This window comes from Diceros bicornis, chromosome 6 (genome assembly GCF_020826845.1).
Source record: "Diceros bicornis minor isolate mBicDic1 chromosome 6, mDicBic1.mat.cur, whole genome shotgun sequence".
NCBI lineage: Eukaryota > Metazoa > Chordata > Mammalia > Perissodactyla > Rhinocerotidae > Diceros > Diceros bicornis.
The window spans coordinates 19,017,353-19,038,852 of NC_080745.1; the positions used below are offsets into that span (position 1 = coordinate 19,017,353).

At 37.7% G+C, this 21,500-nt stretch overlaps 1 protein-coding gene across 1 annotated transcript in view; it reads right to left on the bottom strand.

The window, feature by feature from the left end:
* Positions 1 to 21,500, bottom strand: part of RYR2 (ryanodine receptor 2) — a 683,573-nt gene that overhangs the window by 16,596 nt on the left and 645,477 nt on the right. The window contains exons 90-97 of the mRNA XM_058542954.1: positions 19,873 to 20,020; positions 16,745 to 16,831; positions 15,924 to 16,142; positions 14,296 to 14,426; positions 13,031 to 13,073; positions 9,112 to 9,245; positions 5,112 to 5,172; positions 844 to 990 (exon numbers count right to left, since the gene is read on the bottom strand). Coding sequence (XP_058398937.1) covers positions 844 to 990; positions 5,112 to 5,172; positions 9,112 to 9,245; positions 13,031 to 13,073; positions 14,296 to 14,426; positions 15,924 to 16,142; positions 16,745 to 16,831; positions 19,873 to 20,020 — 970 coding nt within the window. The remainder of the gene's footprint in view (positions 1 to 843; positions 991 to 5,111; positions 5,173 to 9,111; positions 9,246 to 13,030; positions 13,074 to 14,295; positions 14,427 to 15,923; positions 16,143 to 16,744; positions 16,832 to 19,872; positions 20,021 to 21,500) is intronic.

The window sequence follows — 21,500 nt, forward strand, 5'->3', positions numbered from 1 at the left end:
GTTTTTTGAAAGGGCACTGATTCAAAAATATGCTGGATTTTAAGATTCTGGAAAGGAAGGACTCTGTTAATCTAAATAACTAACATAGAATGTATTCCCTCCCAATGGACACTTGATAGAGAATGAATCAATAAATGCACGCTTCTATAAGAAGTCTATTGATAATGAAAATTTTAACATTACAATTGGGTTCCATTAGAACGTAAGTTGATTATCTGGAACTAAACCAGTTTTCCTGCAAGTAAGTAGGACCTTGTCAATTATGAAACATTATTATTCTTTTTGTCCAATTTACAAGTAGAGAGAAGAGCACATGAATATCCAGTCTTAAGATATCACATTAACTTAAGAATGCAGCATCTCATGTTTCATTACCTGTACAACTAGTGCATCAGGATGCTGCAACACATTTTGGTTTCCCAAAGTATCAATTGGAGCAAATATCACATTAGGAACAAAACAATAACTATTTTCCTGAGTGCTTAATATGTGCCAGGGCCTGAGCTAAGACCTCCACATTTATGTTTTTATTTAATTTTCACAAAAACCCTATAAGGTCGGTGCTTTTATTGTATTCATTTTACAAAAGAAGGGAGTTGAGATTTTAAAACGTTAAATAGTTTATCCAAGATCACAGCTAATTGGTCAAGCCAAGACATGAATGTGGGTCTAGGGGACTCTCAAACTACTCCTCCTCATGGTTTATAAGAGAAAAAGTGCAGATCCTCCATTCACAAAAATTTTTAAAACTGTACATTGTCATTTGAAGTTTGGTTTTATTTTTGTTGGTATAGTTTGATGCTTTTTTGGCTTTTGCAGGGGGGAAAAAAGATAAACTTTTACCTGTTTGCCATTGTGAGTTACTGATGACAAGATGGTTCTTAACGTCTTGAATCCCATAGCAATGTCAAGAAGATGAGCAGCAAAAAAAAAGTTGTTATAGTGTCCAAGAATGGACATAGTCATATACCAGGCGAGGTAGAGGAAGGACTATTAAGACAAAACAGGGGGGAAAAGCATATCAGAAGATAGAATGCATGACTTTTGTCAAAAGCTACTCTGATTTCATTCTATTACAAGCACTCCATTTACTCTATCTTCTTAGACTATAAATTTATGTGATTCTAATTAGTTATATCAGTTGGTTTGTATATTTTATTTTTATTTAGTTTGTTCTGAAAAATTCGATGTCATTCTCTCCTTTCTCCATATCAGAGTGGCTGTTCTTACTTATCCTCCCATAGAGAAAAATGTATTGACTTACTACTTGACAGCAAGGGTTTCCAACCTCAGCACTATTGACAGTTTGGACCAGATACTTCTTTGTCGTGGGGCTGTCCTGTACATTGTAGGATGGTCAGCAGCATCCCCGGTCTCTACTCACTAGATGCCAGTAACACTCCCCCCGAGTTGTGACAACCAAAGATGTCTGCAGACATTGCCAAATGTCACATAGGAGACAAAATTTGCCCCAGTTGGGACCCCCTGCTCTACAGTCAACCAAAGAACCAACCAACTCTTCCTCCTTCCTTTCTTTCCCTCTTTCATTTATTCACTTACTAACTTAGCGTTTGTTGCAACCTACTAGTTACAAGAGATTATATGAGATGTTTTATTAAGCATCTCACTTTACATGAGCCAAGATAAGTTTAGGAGAAAACTCTAATACTATCTGATGTCACTGAAGGTTGTAACAAACCTAATAATAAAATTGGTACTCTTTGTAGAAATCTTCTTGATTATAATCAGTAGAAGGGATTAAGTTTACATAGGCTAGAAAATATATATGTATATTTTTAGAGGGGGCAATAAATAAAGTAGAATAAAAGATACTGTGATCACTCTTACTGTTTGGATTAGAGTCTCTTCTGCATGAGACATGTTTTGCCAGTGGAGACACGAGCTACCTACTTGGGGAAGGGGTGGAAACCTTCATTTTGACTCTAATATATCCAATCTTTAACAGAGAACAAAAACAAGGTAGACAGGGCTGAGATGGCACAAGAGATTTCATGGACAATGTGGGACTGAAGTTAGAGATCAAGTAGAAGAAAACAGACACTGAGATAAGACTATGCAGAGTGTGCTCGGGAATGATGGTTTGGTTTGGTGGTGAGTTTCTGTTTCAGATAATGAGGCTGCAAAAGTACAGTGGGGTTGGAAGGCCTCGAGGCCAAGTTAAGGGATATGGGCAAATCCCATAGGCACATACGAGCCACTGGAACATCGTGAACAGAATAATGGTATGTGAAAACTGGCATTTTATGGAAATTTCTTGAGCACCTACTAAGTGCTGGTCAGTGTCCCATATATCTGCACATAGTCTCTCATTTTATTCCTGCAAGACCCCTGATAAACAGGCAATTTAGCTCTAATTTAGAAATGAGGAAAGTGAGCTCACTCAAGTTAAGCTACTTTCTAAAAAATGTTGTTAAGTAGCAGAGCCGTTAAATTCGAGGTCTACTGGCCAAGCCCACCGGCGGGGTTATGAGAACCACAGCTAGCAGCAAAATCAGTAAGGGCAGAAGGGAGAATTACAAAGGACAGAAATAGGGTCAGGATCAGGCAAATAACTAAATGTATATATTGGAAGAAGGAAAAGAAGGAGTCTGACCTAGTAATTTGAGCTTGGGTAGCAAGAAGAACAAAAATACTAACCGAGAGAGGAAGTTGTGGACAGGGGACTGAATTAGATGGGGAGGAGCGGAGGAGAGAGAAGATGAGAAATTTGCCATGGGACATTCAGATGGAGATCTATAATAGGCCAATAAGAAATGCAAAGGCTGAGGAAAAAGGACAAGTTTGTGGGCAGAAGACGAGATGTACATAAGTGATAAGCTGAGTCAGGGATACACGTGTGGACGGTACCCTGGTGCTGTGCTTAGGTAGCTAGATTTAGCAAATAAAAATACAGTTAAATTTGAGTATCAGATAAAGAATAAATAATTTTTAGGTTAAGTATGTCCCATACAATATTTGGGAAATACTTATGCTAAAAATTATATATATATATTTAGCTATCTGAAATTTAAATTTAATTGAGAATCCTGTATTTCATCTGGTAATTCTAGCTGTGTTTCAGAGAGAAACTGTGCTACTGAAGACTGAATACATGTTGAGAGGTGATTGGCCAAACAGAAGCCAGGAAACTGCAGGTAGATGAACGCCTAATAATATATCCGAAAGACGTCTGAAGAAGGTTCTTCAGACTTCCTCCAGGATCTGTCCATGCCCAAATTCTCTGGAGGACAAGAAAACTACACAGCAAAGTGAATATTATAGACAAGATGCACCTGTCAAAAGTGGGCTACGCAAGTCCTGTGGCACAGAGAATTGACCTTAGCAGGCAGAAGCCAAGATGGCCTGGCTACTTGAATGGAAAACACCAACGCTGGAGTCGAGGTGGCCTCCTTTTTATTCAGGGGAGTTGCTTCTATTATTAGATGAGAAAGTGGCTACAAGACACCTTATTAACGGTTGATGATTCTACAAAATACGTATAAGACTCGATTTTGAGCTCTTAGGAAGGTTCTGTAAGAGACCCAGAGTTCTGGGCCCATGGCTGGGTGAGGCAGGGGTGGGTATGATAGAGGCAGGAGAATTTTGCGGGTGTCATAGGTCTCTAGGAGAATAGAACTAACATTCACTATAAAAGTCAGTACTAAAACCAGAGTGAGATTTTGAGACTAAATGAGATGTCCAAGGGAGAAAGAACAGCAGAGGTATAGGGCTAAGCCTTCAGGTATGTTCATATGTTCCTATGTGCAGCAGGGTGTGAGGATGGTGAGAGGATTATGAAGCAGCAATGAGAAGATGGGCTGAGATCCTACAGCAAAAATGTGTAGTTGACCTATTCAGTGAGTTTCATGATTCTCCCAGCAACTTCCCACAGCCAGCAAATGGGAGCATCAAAATAATCGATAGTAACAAGTATTTAAACTGAAAATTCTAAGAATCACAAATGTCAAGCTATTGAGTGAGCTAGGGTAGCAAAATGTGATTATTTGCCCTGACAACTGTAGCTTTTAGCAATAGGTGATTTTTTTGGGGGCCGGCCCTGGGGCTTAGCGGTTAAGTGCGCACGCTCGGCTACTGGCGGCCTGGGTTCAGATCCGGGCACACACCGACCGACTCACTGCTTGCCCGCCCATGCTGAGGCGGCGTTCCACATACGGCAACTAGCAGGATGTGGAACTATAACACACAACTATCTACTGGGGCTTTAGGGAAAAAAAGGAGGAAGATTGGCAATAGATGTTAGCTCAGGGCCAGTCTTCCTCAGCAAAAAAGAGGAGGATTGGCATGGATGTTAGCTCAGGGCTGATCTACCTCACACATACACAAAAAAAAATAGGTGATTTTTTTCATTGTATTTGAATATATACTTGGGCCCTATGTTTAGTTCATAGGCTCTTAGGCTCTTTGATAAAAGAAGAATCAATCAAGAAAAAAGAGCACAACAATTTAATTTACTTAATTTATGGGAAACTTAAATTGATCACAGTTAATGTTTAAATTTTTTTGTGCATGTGTGAGGAAGATTAGCCCTGAGCTAACATCCAATGCCAATCCTCCTCCTTTTGCTGAGGAAGATTGGCCCTGGCCTAACATCCACACCCATCTTCCTCTGCTTAATATGGGACACTGCCACAGCATGGCTCAACAAGCGGTACATTGGTCTGCGCCTGGGATCCGAACCTGCGAACCCCGGACTGCTGAAGCGGAGCACACAAACTTAACCACTACGCCACCAGGCCGGCCCCTAAAAATTTTTTTTAAATATATTTAGAACTTCTTTTTAACATCTATAAAACTTTGAAGTATGCCATTGCTTAACTAAAATCTGAGTGATAATACACATGAATTCACATCTCAGTTACTTTTTCTTGTGTAAATATATTTTCATTTTAGTCTTTCAGCTATTGAAAGAAATGGAATGCGAGATGAGCTGATTAATCATATAGTTCCGTGGGTCTTTCTGAGATATGGTCCGTATTAAATGAATTGATATTTGAATAACTTTCATAAATATCCATCCTTCCATCTGCAGAAGCCCAACAAACTCATCTAATCAGAGTTCATTTGACTTTGTGCTAATGAAGCCGGCTTACGTTGTCAGTGAAAACGACTCCTAGTTTCCACATCTGATACTTCACATCAATAGAGTTCAATCTGGAAAGACAAAAAAGAATTTGTAGATATGCACATTAAGCATAGACTCATAGGCTTCCAAGAGCCTGCTGGCATTCACTTTCTTTTTCTTCTCCCCCCAGTTTTATTGAGATATAATTAACATATTGCACTGTATAAGTTTCAAGTTTACAGCATAATGGCTTGACATACATATACATATTGCATTACATATATCGCAAAATGATTATCATGAGTTTAACATCCACCATACAGTTTCAAAAAAAAAAAACGTTTTTCCCTTGTGATGAGAACTTTTAGGGTTTACATGGGATGAGACTAGTCAGCATCTCAGGAGATTAGTTCTATCCTAGGTACCAAGAGAAGCATTGGGAGGCCCCTTGGACAACGTATTCCAGAGTTTTGTGATGCTTTTTTAGAGGGATCTTGGAAAACAAAACAAAACAGAACATCACCATGATCGTCTTCTATTATTTAATAGTTCTTTCTTTTTCACTTTTCCTTTTCCTACATCAAATATAAACTCACTTTATATGTGACAATTATTCCTGGAAATGGTATGAAATTAACCAAAAGGTGTGTACCAAAGGTTTCCTCACTAACTTTCATTATACATTTTTAATTGCATTCCAACAGAATAATTTTTAGTTCAGCTAATGAAAACCTGCATAAATGTCCACAGTTATTTTACAACTATACTGAGTTTGCCAATGAAAGGGCTTTTTCATTTTGTTTTTGTTTCCTTTTGTTTTCAGAAACCTCACCTTCTCAATGCAAGATGGAATCTGACCCTTCCCCTCGGTTCCCATAGCACTTTGTAGACACCTCCCTTTACGATCACTTCCTATGTTGTTTTGTGCTTGTAGGTGTGTACATATGGACGTGTATTTATGCCTTGCTCATTCGTCTGTGAACACCCCAGCACCAACCACGTTACCTCACACACTGAGTATCTCTCAATAAATATATGTTGAATGAATGAATCTTAGCATAAATATTCATGATCTTTGCAGATTAAAATACACATAGTAAAATAGACTCTTTAATTTTTATTGTTTCAGAACATGCCACTGATTTAGGGGTTAGAAATTATGATACCTTTGTTAGCCTTTCCAATATGCCAGGTAATTGATATGACAGGATATGATATAATACAATATAATATAAAATTAGTATTATTTTCAAAAGGGCTTCTTACACTTACTGTTTTAGTCTTATAATTACTTCTTTAATCATTTCTTTTAATTAGGCCAATCTTAAATTATAAGTGCTAGGATAAGTAGTTGCTAAGCAAAGCTGACTTAGAAGACTTTCCCCCTAGGGGTTAAGGTTTAATTTACCTTAGCCTAGGATTTTTTATTTTAAGGAAATAAAGTTGTCTTTGAGCTATAATCAATTTTTATTAAAGAACATTTTTTTAAAGTTCCACGAATATTTACAATGGGTTTCAACATAAAAATAATTTTTCTTAAATAAAAAAGGAAGAGATGGAAAAAATTAAACAATGAGGCAATTTGCATGAGAGCATGATTATTTTCCACGAAAGCAATTGAAAATAAAATCAAGGTTTATATCAGGATGTCTGAATTCCCCATGGTAGTTTCTTACTTTATTTAAAAAATTATTTTTATCATTATTTTCCATCCTTATCATACACCAGGGTGACAAGTTTGCTACCAACATCACTAAGCAGCATACCCTTGCTGTCGTACACAATATTCTTTCCTCACCAATCGTGGTAGTGATGATGTCTGGATGGGGCTGACCCCACCACTCCCGGGGACTGGCCATAGCTGACCTAGACCAATCAGAGCACAGCATTCCCCTGGCCACAGGGCTTGGTTCAGGGGTAAACTATAAGCCAGAAGGTGAGGAGTTAAGCTAGACGGTTTTGAGAGATCAGCTCCCCCTGTTACTCCATGAAGACACAAATGAAGAAGCACGCAGGCTTTCTGGTTACTGGCAGCCATTCTATCCCCAAGAGGCAAGCTGGCCAAGTACTTACTTACTTTTACTTATTTATTTATTTATTTGCCCTGAGCTAACATCTGTGTCAATCTTACTCTATTCTGTATGCGGGACGTCTCCACAGCACGGCTGATGAGTGGAGTAGGTCTGCAATTGGGTCCAAACCCGTGAACCCGGGCCCCCAAAGGGGAGCGTGTGGAACTTTAACCATCCCACCATGGGGCCAGCCTCTGGCCACCTATTTAAATGTGCACATACCAAGCCCTATTATTTGACTGATAAATAAGTGCATGAACAAATGGAGACATGAAGTTTCCTTGTATTCAAATGTTAAGATAATATTCATATAGAAACCAGATAATCTTTTAAAATGTGATCTTTCTAAACACTTTAATAAAGGAACACTACATGTAAATATTTTTCCAAGTAATGTACATCATTTACTGAAAGATTTTCATTCTTCTAATTTTATTATTTATATTTAAAGGTATTAATAAATGCCACATTAATTTCCTGGTACTTTGCTGGGGGTCAAACTTGCAAACGTTTACTATGTAAAACAGTGTAATATTCCACTAATTTAAAATTGTTTGTTCACAGTAAAAAAACCGTCTAAACTTTCCCTTGATTTTTTCAAATTTATTTTTTAGAGTCACAAATATGACCGTGGAAAATGTATAATTCAGTAAAATTATTTAATTCTACATTGCTTATCAGGGATCTAAAAATGTTAGTAGGAAACTCAGCACCATTCACACCACAGTCCTTGTTTTATATGATAGTCTAACACCAGGGCCTTTGTTCCTAAGATGGTCAACTGTACTTCATCTTATAGACAATGATATTAGTCTTTAAGTACTATACTTGTTTTCTTAAAATATCCAAGAAATATTTTGGATCTAAATTCACAATTTCTGTCATATATTTGCTTATCGAACTACTTTTCAACTGGATTCACGTTATTTCTAAAGTAACCCAAGTAGCTTCAACAAGTTTTCAGACAGATAAAAAATACATGACCAATGAGATAGGTCAGCCAAAATACTTTTTTTAATGCTAACTAAAATATTTATCTAAGACAAAATAATACTGCTCTACAGAACCTAAAATATTTATGTTTTCAAAGTATCATCACATCCCTCATTGACTGAGACCATAAATAGATAAGAAAGGTTGAAATGTTTTAAGGGAAGGTCACCATTATGTTTCTGCTAAAATTGTTAAGTGGTTATGATAAGAAATTACATTTTGAAAGCATGTATGCTTTACATTTATTCCAGAAATACAGTTGATTAAATTTGCAAAATACATATATATGTATACTCACACTATACATATACATGTGTGTGTGTAAAATTCAGTCTCAGGTGAATTCAATTCAACTGGTTTACATCTTTCTAGTTATATCGTAACATGTTATTCCATGCAAGCACTACATTAAAAATGCCTCATTTTAAAGTAAACTTTCCAAGTAATAGTATGCCAGCATAGTATTTCTGACATACAAAGTCTTTGCCATTTAAAGAAAGCACAATAATTATAAAAAAAGGATTTAAACTTTGAACATTTCTAATAAAAGGGATACATACTTCCTTTTTCCAAAACATAAGAAAATAAACTTCCTTTCAAATGGGAAGCATCAGAAAACAGAGTCATATATTGCAGTTTTGCATATGTTTTATTTTGACTTAAGTGGCATTCAAGGATAGAAAAGACAAATTAAACTAAGAACATAAGTCTTCTTTATTTTTTCTTCTTTAATGTAAATAACAAAAAAGGCACCTTCAAAAATTAATAGAAAAAAGTCTAATCATTCCAGAGCCCCAAATACTCAGAAGTATAAATGTAGACTTTCTATGCATTCTGTTTCTCTCATCTCTCTATTCCTTTGACACTGAAGCAAAGGAAAGCAATGCATAAGCAAGTCAGAAATGTATTAGTTTTCTCTTCTTTCTACCTGGACCTATAGGAGACAGCAGAAGTAACACTCACACAGCTGATAGGGAGCTGTCTTTCTTTGGCTTCTTCTTTTCCCGGGCGTCACTGAAGTCCAGAGCAGCTTTGTCCATGCCAAGTAACTCGCTGATTCTATCTCGGCCATAGAACTCCCCGTATTTATCCATAACCTGGAGGCAGGAAAGGAAAGTATTGTGCTGGCCTCAACCACTAAGTAATATCAACTATGTATGTGCATATAAACATCTAATTACTCTTATACTTAGAATATATTTGTCTTATTTTCAAGTTCACTTAAAAATCTAGTTTATGGCTCATTTTCTGTGATTACACTACCTAAGGCCTAAGCACACTTACAGCATTTTAAGTAATATCTATCTGAGGAACAAGATTTCTTCTGCAAGAGAAGGAAGCAAGTGATAGAAAGAGGATGGGCTGAAGCCAACTGCTAAAGAAGTGGGAGGAAATGGAATGAAAGTAACTTCTACCAAATTCATACTTTGTGCCAGGAATTACGCTAAGAACTTTGACCTGCTTTCCCTCATGAGACTGTCATAATGTGTAAGTTTTGTGTCATTAGTACTCTATTCCGCAGAAAAGGAAATTGTGTCTTAGAAAACATAACATGCCAAGGTTGCCAAGCTTGGCCAGAGAGGGGTGAGGAAGCATCTGGGCAGTGCCTGACTCCCAGCAAAGATCTGCACAGACCATTGCAGGCTACTGGGCTGGCCACCACAGAGATGGCATCCCCTCCGCAGTCTCCACTGCAACTGTTCAACTCTCCCTGTAGTACCCTGACTCCAGCAATTCTTCAATAACACCTGGACCTGGCACCCTGTCACCATCCTCACGTCCTCAGTTTAATTCTTATCTAGTGTAGCTTCCTTGTCCATTACTAAAGTTACTTCTTAGCCACCCCCTTCGGCTTTCTTGTCCCCTCTCCTTCTGTCCCATTTGCCTGGCTTTGCCCACGTGTCGTGTTTTCAGATCAGAGCTTAGACAGGGGCTCCCAGCTCACCCTTGAGCTCAGTATGTCCGACTCTGTGATAGAGCGACTCTCAGCCCACAGTTAACACACCACAAAAGTCCACACAACGATGACAATGGAGGGAACGAGAAAAGGAATGAAGGAAAAGCAGGAGGAAAGAGAACTGGCAGCGAAAGGTGAAAAGAGGGTAGAAAAGCAAAGAACAGAAATACAGAAGAAACAAAGGAAATGAGAACGAGGGAAAAGGAGGCGGGGGATGATAAAATACAAGATTAGAGTGAATGAAGGAAAAACACACAAATGGAAAGAAAGAAAGGATTGGCAGAAATAAAAATTGGCATTTTCTGAATATACACAATCAGGTAAATGAAAAGAAAACATAAAGAGCAACGGTAGTTAAAAAGCCTATGAACATATACAATTTAGGTTAATTAAAACAATTTGTTTTGCCTTATTCTCACAGCACTGAAAATGGTCTGGGCTGATCTGAGTGGGAGTTCTCTAAGGATTGTATTCTCACCCTGTTCCCAGGAGAAAAAATTGGGGATGAGAGGAGGAATGCTGTGAAGAGTCTTAGCTGCAATTACAATTTATCTACTTATTTGACTCTAAATACAGAGTTTCCTTCATAGAAATTCTTGCTTTAAAATTTAGAAGCTTCTTCTTTATTCTGTTAAATAAAATATTCAAATTATCTATTTAAAATTACGTAAAAATTATTTTTCCAAAGCTTTTGCCTAATTTGGATGTGCTCGTATGCAGAGTAGAACACAACTCAGAATGCCAAGTCATAGGAGACAAAACACTTGCACCAAAATAAAAATCAACAAACATGCTGCTTCTTTCAACTAAAAAGTCTTGTTAGTTAAAAAAAAAAAGTCCATGTGCTTCATGATGTAATTGATTTAAATTCCTGGTGCAAGCTCCATATCTCCCTTCAGAGTGGTAACAAAAAATCTGTGGCTGCTAGTGGCCAACCATCCTCTGAGCAGCGCTGAGCTGGTGGAATCAAAGGGAAAAGACCACTTTTCATTTGACAGATATTTCAGCCGCCCATTCCAGACTGTCTACACTGGAGCTGATCTCATTATGGAATAGACGGTGAATTGAGTCAGTTTGGCAATTAGGGGGGTTCAAGGAATAAGTAGGAGCTAGAAAATAATGATGATAGTATTTTACAATGTACAGGAACTGTTACATACATTATTTCTGACAAGAGATTTTCACATATTGAGATACATGGGGTAACTATTTGGGTTCAAAACTGATTCGGCTTGAACTAAAGAAGTCTGACTTAACGGCCTATCAAACATACATTGTATGTCTGCTTTAACCATTAAAGTAAAGAATGCACTCTCTTAAGATAAGAATGCATACTTCCCCTCCTACGCCCTATTGGTAACAGGGTATTTGTCCCTTTCCCAACATCAGGGTCCTGTTGACCTGCTAATTTGCAACTAAATATCTCTTTGAAACTTTGATGAAAATGTATCCTGAGTGTGTTTAATGTATGTTCTTGTTCTAAAAAGACTATACTGAAAACCATGCTTCTCCGAACACTTTCTTCCTTTCTAGAAAAGGCCTTCCCGTTATAATCCTCACTCTGACCGTAAAACTCACCTTATTTCTCTTATCTATAGAATGGTTATGGCTATTGGTTATTTGTGTTGACCTTTCATTAAAAAAACAAAGTGATCTACATGAAAATCCTGTGGTAGGAAGAGGAGAGATGATCCTTGACTCTCATACTCAGAGCTTTTGTAGGTGCCACAGTCCATAGCTGAATCCATCTCAGCGTTCTTTCTACCGCCCTCTGATGCAGTCTGCATCAGAATAAAACTTTATAAAAATAAAAGATCTTTAAAGTTATATAAATAAATAAAAGTCAGTCCTTCGTTGTGTGGGAGACCAAGATTTGGCCACCCTGAAATCTATCTCTTTACCTTGGTTGTTTTCTCTAGGGACATTTGACCTCCCCCACTAACTGCCTAAAGAATTTGACATGGTGGCTCCTTCCTGGAACAGATCTATCATGATGGCTGTAAAGATAACGTAGGGTAAATTTTACAATAGGAAAGGCACCAGCAAGCCCCTCTTATCAGAAGTTCTGTCTCTCTGGCCACATTCTCTGGATGACCCTGCGAGGAGGTGCCAGACAATCATTTACATTTATAAGGGAAATCTCCATTTGTAAAGGTATCTCCCTCTCTGTTTTGAGAAGAGAGGGGGATGAGCTCATTTCTAGTGACTTATCAATGTGGAAGGTGAGGCCTTGGGGCTGCATAATAAACCTTACTTTTGTTTACTGTGCTTTAGTGGTAATCTCCTGTAACTGACTCCCCCAACCCCCAAAATCCTCCTTTGTCATTGGCTGAACATGGTATTTAAGATGGGAATTTCTGCTATTGTGTGGAGAAACGCAGTGTCCCTGCTTTCTCCCATGTATACATGTTATTAAACTTGGTATTATTTTCTCCTGCTAACCTGTCTTGTTAATTATTTGGCCAGCCATAAGAACCTTAAGGGAAAGGGCAGAGGGAGATTCTCCCTCTTCCCCCGACAGTTGTCATGCAACAACTTCTTTAGTGGAAAGGAGGATCCCAGCCCTCATGACTTACCAGCAATCTTAGCAGAAAACGGCCTTCAGCCAATTTAGGTTACCCAAACAGCCTCAGAGAGGATTCTTACCAGTTCTTGTTAATGTGTGGCCTGAGCACTGTTTATTCACCTGAGTCAGAGAAAGGGTGGAGGAAGGAGTGCCTATTTATTTTGTAGCTGCAGAGTATGGATTTCTTATGTGCCATTTTTGAAATTCATCTTCAATTCTACCACCATTTTGAAATGACATTAACAGGCAGATAAAGCACATGTCAGTATCTCATGCTACATACGAGCCACATCAAATTCAAATCTGAACTGCACTTTGGGAAGAAAAATACAGAATTTATTCCTTCTTAGAAGTATTACCTTTCTTTTAACAAATTTGTCCCAGTAGTTGTTGGGAAACGACCTAAAAGATATGAAAGCATAAAAGTAAAACATTATCATTTTTAAAAATGAAAAATAACATACTGTTTGGAATATACAAAATACTTAAAATAATATGCAAATCATGGGTATATTAAACATTATTTTAAATCTTAATATATAAATATATACATGTAAATCACAAAAAGACTACAGGGTAATATTTTTATGGAGAAGAATATGAGAATATTTATTAATAAGCAGTCCTTATCTTTTTTATTTATTTATAATGTGTCAATACATACACTTCTTTGTCAACTGTCTTTAAAAATTAAAGTATCTAAAAAAATCTGTCATTTTTTTTCCTATGAAGTAAAAAAATCTCATTCCCACTAGTTATCCTCAAGGACACTTTGAGCATGGCACCAAAAACAGGACTCTGTTACCATGATCAATATAGAATTCACTTAAAGGGAGAGACTTGATTAGATTTATTATCAACAGCTAGAGTTGCTAAATAAAACATCAAGCATTTAGAGTAAACATTTACAATTCACAAATAAAACATCCTCATTTGAAAACTCAGAACCTATCAGAAATAATAACTTTTAATAATAAGCAGAACTAATCACAATTAGAAAAAAAGATATTTCACTTTTGAGAAGTACAAACTATACTTTTGTGATGGATTTATACTTGAAACAGCAGCTAGCAGTTTGGATCTTGATCTCACAAGGCTAAATAATTAGTGTCTAGAAAAAGCATTTGTTTTCCTGTCTTATATTTCACATGTCATAATGCTTAGCTAGTTTTATGCTAGGCTGCTTGATGGTACCAACTAAAAGTTTACAAGTTAGACACATTAAAAGTGTGAAATTCAATATTTTTTCCTTTAATGCCACAACTCTTTCCTTAATGAATAATTTTTGCTTCCTCTGTGCTTTTGGCTGAGATAAGCCCACACTGTAGGTTATGTACCTCCAGCTACACACTTCCCTGAACACTGAGTAATGGATGTTAAGTTCCATCAGTGCTGTGGGAATGGACTCAAAGCCATTTCTGATTAAGGAATTCAGAACACAGAGGGCAAAAATTGATGGCATCCATTAAGAGGCTGACGGCGCTTATTCTTTTGATTTTCTTGGCTGAATATATAACTATTTTTCACCTCTCAAACTTTTGACAAATCTGCAGAAACTCCAGCAAAGTATTTTTTGTCTTAAAATTTCTGAGCACAGAAATGTCCCACATAATTCTTTACTCACTGTGTGTTGATTACCAGTCTATCCCACTGGCCTTTAATATCATCTTCAGAAGGCTGTTCTGTAATATAAAGCCCATCAAATTCCAATTTTCGAGCTACTTCTTTTTCTCGTTTAAAAATAACCAATGGGACCTACATTTGAAAAATAAACATGTTAAAATTAGTTTAGATTTACTGGCATCTCCTGTGGTCACTATCTTTACAAAACAGCTTTTGGAAAGAAATATTTCCCATGTTAACTTCCAGGAAGGTAAAAATTGAGTGAAAATGAATTGGCTATATTTAGACAGAAAGAAGAATCTAGAGGTTTTAGAAAAACAGGATAGAATAGATATTATATATACGCATATGTTTCTAAACACATAGAAGTTCATAGATAATTGCACTAATAAAATCACTTTTAAGTATTAAAAAGATTATGCAAAATTACTTTTCTTTTGCATATTATATACATATATATATAGCAACACAAATGGATGAAATAAAATATAGCAATGTTACTAATGTTCCAAAATGCATGCTTCTAAAAAAATGCAGTTTTATTTGAGAAATCTCTTTAATAATTCCATGCTCAGCATGCCCACATGCTATTTTGAAATAAATTTTAATCTCAACATCAGCAAAAATCTTTGTCAGTTTGCCAAAATATCTCCAGAACATATTAATTCTCTTTTCATATGAACAGACTTTATACAAGGCACAGATACAAGAAAGATGCAGACATTCTGCAAGTATCCAAAAATATCCTCTCCCACAAACAAGGGAAGAAAAGGGAGGGGGAGGAGTCTCTGAAGAAAACTTTACATTCTAGTATGTTACCCTGGGCCCTAGTTTTTCAAAAGTCTTCTGGAAGCTTCATAATCAGAGGCCGGGGAGAGTGAAATAAAGGCATTACAGTGAAAAGGCATCTTGCTAGGAAAAGATAAAGAGGTTTGTAAAGGTAACCCGGCAGCTCGGAGCACTCAGAGAGACTGTCTTGAGTTCTATTCACCAAATTATATTATTCCCTTGGTAGGGCTCTGGGGATAGAGCTGCATTATTTTCTGGGTGAAGTACGACAAACTGTGAAGCATTTCTGCCGAAGATGGTAATAGATACATATCTAATAACATAACGATCGAGACGACTCATAGGTTCGATATGACGTATTTCTATAATTCCTAATCCACTGGAGCATTGCTAGGAGCATTAGTGGGTGGGTCACCTCTGTGGGGTCAAGTTATAGGGGAAATTGGCCACTATGTTAATAATACCAATATGTGAAAGAAAGCTACCTAAGACAGCCCAAGGCCATATCCCCTTCCCAGGGCAGCGTGTAGCCAATGACTGGTCTACATAGAGCTCTAAAGGCTGGGCTCCAATGCCCTAGGACAACCCTGAAGGGCATCCCAGTTTCAGAGACTGAGGCCTGTGACTGTGCCCTATTGCATCTGCACTGTAGCCCCATTTTTCCCTCTGTTTCACCCTGCTTCCTCCCCTTGCCCCACAGGTGTTGATTCATGGGACATTCCCTAATAAGCTTTGTCCCTGTAATTTCCATTTCAGAATCTGCTTCCCCCGAAGTCCAACCTGCAACAGACATGCACACACACAGACACATACAGGTACCTTGGTGCCTTACTATCTTACTTTCAAGCAGTAGTATCCTATGATGCAGAAGAAAGAAATGACTGTGTGGAGAATAGCTAAGATACGCAACGTGGGCTCCATGTAGCCGCTGCTCTCCTCCAGAACATAGTGAACTGCGATGATTCGAGGCGAGCCGCTGTCCAGGCTGCTAACTCTGGCATTTTCACTTGAACTGCGAGTGGGGAGCTCCTTTCCTTCAACCACAGAAGAAGTGGAGACCTGATTCAAACCATTTAAAGTATGGTCAGTTCACTTCCTCTAAGACATCAGTGTAAACCAGAAACAACGGAAACTCAGCCTTATCAGCAAACAGCTTGACGTGAAACCACTGTACAATGAAAAGACTAAAAGCCAAGGCTAAAAAGATAGCTTTTCAAAAAGCAATGGCAAATAATGAACCCACTTTTTAAATTCCTTCTAATCTAATCAAGAGTTACGAGGATTCCAATGCATGCAGGAAAAAATGAGATGGCTAAACTGCCTTCTCAATTATCAAAAGAATTTAATGTAATACAGGGATGCCATACCCAGATATAGTAACAGGTGAGATATTCAGCCAAATTAGGCTAGGAAGACTGGGGGTGATCCCCGTGCCAAATCAGTCTTCAGCTGAGGCATTTCTCACTTGGGCCAGAGGAACAGATCTATCCCTGCCCCAGTCAATACTCTGTGGTGTGCACAAGCCTTAGGATTTCTCTTTCATCAAAATATATTTTAGAAGAACTTTAGATGTGCTCAGTAGTGGATCTGTGAAATCTTTGCTTTCAATTCAGTCTATTTGTGGTTTCATAATAGTTATTAAAAGACTAAGATGTACGTACCTTATAAAAAAGCAAGATGAAATTGATTGCAAATGCGACAAATAAGGCCAACATTCTCATGTTGTAAAAGTTGCGAGCAAAATAGTTCTGAAGGTGAAAAAGATTATTAAATGGTCACTGAATCAAGAGACTTGAAATTTGCAGACAATTTAAATAAAGCATCCATTCATTTACCCAAAACTATTTCTTGAGAGCCTACTATATATCAAGTACCATTCTTGGTGCTATAGACATAATAGTGAATAAGAAAATTTGGGCCACCACGGAGAAGACAGATAATAAAGAAGCATACTCACAGATCAAAAACATAATTTCAGGGAATGCTAAATGTTGTGAAGAAAAAGCCATGAGGTTAAGGGCTTAGGGAATGGGGGTGTTATTTTAGATAGGTGGTCAGGGAAAGCTTATCTTAGGAGGTGACATTTGAGTAGAGGCCTGAATGCCGTAGGGGAGCAAGTCAAGCAAACAACTGGGGGAGGGTCTGTCAGAGAAAGAGACCATGGCTGGCAAGGTTCTGGGTTCAGAGTGATGCTGATATGTTTGAGGAACAGTAAGAAGGAAGCACAGGGAGAAGAGGAGAGAGAGGAGGTAATGAGGTCAGAGAAGTGAGCGGGGAACAGAGTTTTGCAGGCCTCTGATAAGTTTATGTTGTCTCTTACAGTGCAGTGGTTCAGTTTATGACCTCCGGGGCCATGTGCCTGGATGTGAAGCCTGCCCTCACCACCTCCTCGCTGTGGGATGTGGACCAGAGACTCAGTCACTCTTGTAGCATTACGTTCTTCATGTGTAAAGTGGGGATAACAACAGAACATTTCTCATAAGTTTGCTATGAGGATTAGATAAATTAATCCAGGGAAAGTTACTTATTAATCTTGTTATTATGATTAGAATTATTATTTTATTCTAGGTGGGATGGCAAGCTACTGGAGGATCTAAAGTGGGCTTGATGCAATCAGATTATGATTTGGAAAGATTATTCCAGCTACTGTGTGGAAACAGACAGGAGACAAGAGAGAAGAAGCAAGGGGACCAGTCAGAAAGTTATTCCAGGGGTGCGGGAAGAGATGGGATTGATGGTGGTAGCTTGGACCGGGGGTAGCTGTGGAGATGGTAAGAAATGGGCAGACACTGGTTATATTTGGAAGAAAGAGCTGTAGAGAATTACTGTTGGATTGTATTTGAGGTGGGAAAGAAAGAGAGGACTCAGATGATATATTTCGGATTTGTGGGTCTGAGCAACTAAGTAAATGGTTGGTGCCATTTCTTGAACTGGGAAAAAAACCCACACAACCTAGAGGAAAAGTGGATTTAAGGAAAAAGGCTATGGGAGATATCAAGTATTTGTTTTCATATTAATTGGGAGATGTCTATAAGGTTGATATGCCAGGGGCTTTAGCATCATAAGGCCATATCAAAATGACAACACATCTCAATATCCTCTCTGTACACACACCCCATTTTGGTGGTGTCATCTCCCCACACATGATCCTGCCTTTACTGCCACAGCTTATTGGACCAAGGCTGGCCACCCCACCAAACTGGGTCAATCACATGGGTTCTCCTTAGAAGGTGGAACTGGGTCATAGAGGCTGAGTTAGTTACCCTGGTTAACTGAGCTGGGAGGTCACAAAGACTTGGGGGCCAAGGGACCTGTGGTGGTCTGATGTGGCCATGATTAGTCTTGTGCAAGCAAATTGGTGAGTAGAGAAAGTCATACTGCAAAAAGAAGCAGGAAAATAGGAACTGCAGAGGTAAGAGAATATTGACCCTTGAGACAGAGAGATGGAAGAAAACCTCAATTACTTGCTTTACACAACTGTAGTTAAACATAGTCTACATAAACTGTAGTTAAATGTAATTCACTGGGGCTATTGCAAGTTATCGTGGAGCCCATTCAGCCTCATCCACACCACACCTGCAGCCATCCACACCACACCTGCAGCCATGGCAACTATGACAACATATCCAATTAGTGATTATCCAGAGTTATCTAGAAAATGTTTATGTTCAGTGTACTTTGTACTAAACAATATAGGGAAAATACAAGATAGGTTAAGAAAACAGTTAAAACTATTAATTAAAATATATGTTTGCACAAATTACATAAAAATATGTAATATATATTTATCCATAAGCAGAATACATAATTACTGAGGACAATCCATTTCCCTTATAGGTGAAGTTCTATAGTACACTGGGTTTCTTAATTGGCTATTTTTGATTTCACAAAGGCTGTGAAACACTAAATATGATTTTGTCTTTCAAGTGGCTTTATTATGAGGAGCGTTGTTCTTAATTTCTAGGTCTGACATTATTGATCAGTATCTCTTGTAGATTTATTCTGCACACTCATCTCCCAACCTTTTCCTGCCTTAAAAAATTATATATTTGTACACACATACACATATATAAAAGGTCTTTCAAACAATATTTTTAAGAATTCCATCCTGTATGAGTATGAATAGAGATAGAGAACTACATCTTCTTTCTTTGTTTTCCAAATATGAATATGTATTTTATTAATTTGGGGAGCATATCTGCAAAATGTATAGGACACTACCTAAAGAACTATCTTCTCTTTCTTCGTTCTTTTTTTTCATTTCTACTGAAAGAATAATTTTGAATAGATTTTCTTATTATCAATGGAAAATTGGCTCACTGTATTAATATTTTTATAACTGGTTTTTAGTAAAAGGGTGATGTTCTAGAAATACCGACTAACCCAAATCTGGAACATCTGTATGAATTACTTGTACCCTAGAAGGCATGTTTTGCTTTAATGTATCGCAGAGCTTCACACAGTGTCCCGCAAAGAGTGGAGTGTCATAATATATTTATTGACTTGCCCTAAAGTGTTTGTGGTTGCACTGTGCTGGCGGTCACTAAGTCAAATGGTTTCTGGTAACGTGAATGTGTGCAGAGGTTATGGGTTTGACAACAGGGAGCAGTGGACCAAAGGCATTCATTATAAAATATAAACACACAAAGACGGGTAAATAAAACATACTTGCAGGACTGACTTGGTTCCCTGACTGCCACTCAAGGGAAGGTCAGTGAATATCTACTGAGCCTGAATTATTATGGCCTCACAATACATCAGTAACAATATTCATTCTAAAACATCTTACTAGAAGTTTCTGTTGATAAGCTATGATTTTCTTCCAGAATGCTGACTCAGGAACTTCTGGCTCTCCATATCGATGTGTGTGGAGCTGCCTCAATTTTTGTTTACCCTTGTCTTCTTTGTTTTTTTCTTCTTTTTCTCCATCTTCTCCCCTATGAACACAAATGAATGAAATATAAGCCATCCAGAAACTAAAGAACTGGACAGACTTTGTGCCAAAATATACAAATGAACAAATATTTAAATCATAGTATCATTTTTGAAAAGCAATTTCTCTTCCAATGAAGTATAATATTCAGAATTTTAGAGTTAGGGATAGGATTTCTTGCTTATCAGATCCTCCTGTAGATGGCGATTCTGTGAGGTTCAAATCTAAAGGGCATTTTACAGGCTTGAAGTGTCTATATACCTATACATAGCACATCCCCTTCCAATTGTACAATAAAACATTTAACTAAAGAGAGAAAATATGAAGACCTTTTGTTTTTTGTTTTGACTTTCCAACACACCTTATTTTTAAATTATGATTTTAATGTTCAATCTTTAACACTGACTAGCCATCAGGACTTAAAATCAGAGGCATATGTATTTGGTTTTTCCCATGTCAAAGGTTGTCAATATATTAATTTTTCAGACAATAATGGAATTAGAAGCACTGAAATTTAACACTTAAAACCCATATAGGTGAAAAATACCAATCCTTCATGAAAGTACTTATGTGTAGATGCATATACATAACCCTCATTTACATAACCTATACTTAACTTTAACCCATATGAGGTATATTTAACATTATTTTTAACATTAAAGAATTGCTATTGAAATGACTGTCATGCTTTGTTACATATGACTACATTTCACTATAATAGTCATTTACATGGCCATTTTTACAACTGATCCAACAGTGCAAAATCTGTGACAATGAATAGGAATAGCTATAAAGAACAGACAATGAAGACAGGCCAAAGAAAATAACAGAATAGAGCAGGAAAATAAAATACTATGTGAGAATAGTTGCACTACAGACACTTAAAAATTTGATTTCCCCAATGTTTAAAAATGTGTATATAAAACTATTTAAACATGGGGAAAGATGTAGGTTTCAATTATTGATAGGAAGGCGGGGTTATGAGGAAATTATACATTTTTATTGCTTGACATGCAGCTTTTTATTTCTTATTCTGCATTTATAACCATGCTCCATAGCACCAAGAGTGTTGGTAAGAATGAAGATTCCTGGGCGCCACACCGGGAATGCTGAATCAGAATCTCTGTGGTGAGGCCCAGGAATCTGTGTTTTTAACAAACTCTCCAGGCAATTTTTATGCATGTGGCCCTGGGACTACGCTTTGAGGAACACCACCCCTCAAGGACTCTATGCAATGACATTCAGAATGTTTGTCTCCTCCCTTCTCTACAAGGACAGAAATACAGGCATGATTTTAAACACAGAACTGCAGCCGTCAGTCACCTTGCGGAGAGCATCACATGGAATCACTGGAGTCTTTTCCGCTGAGAGAGAAACACACAAACACAATCCTCAGGGAACAAGGAGAAAGAGACTGGCAGGGCAGCCCAGGAGGGCGTCTACACTTCTCCCTGCCCATGGACTGGGGTCCTTGCATCAGAGTC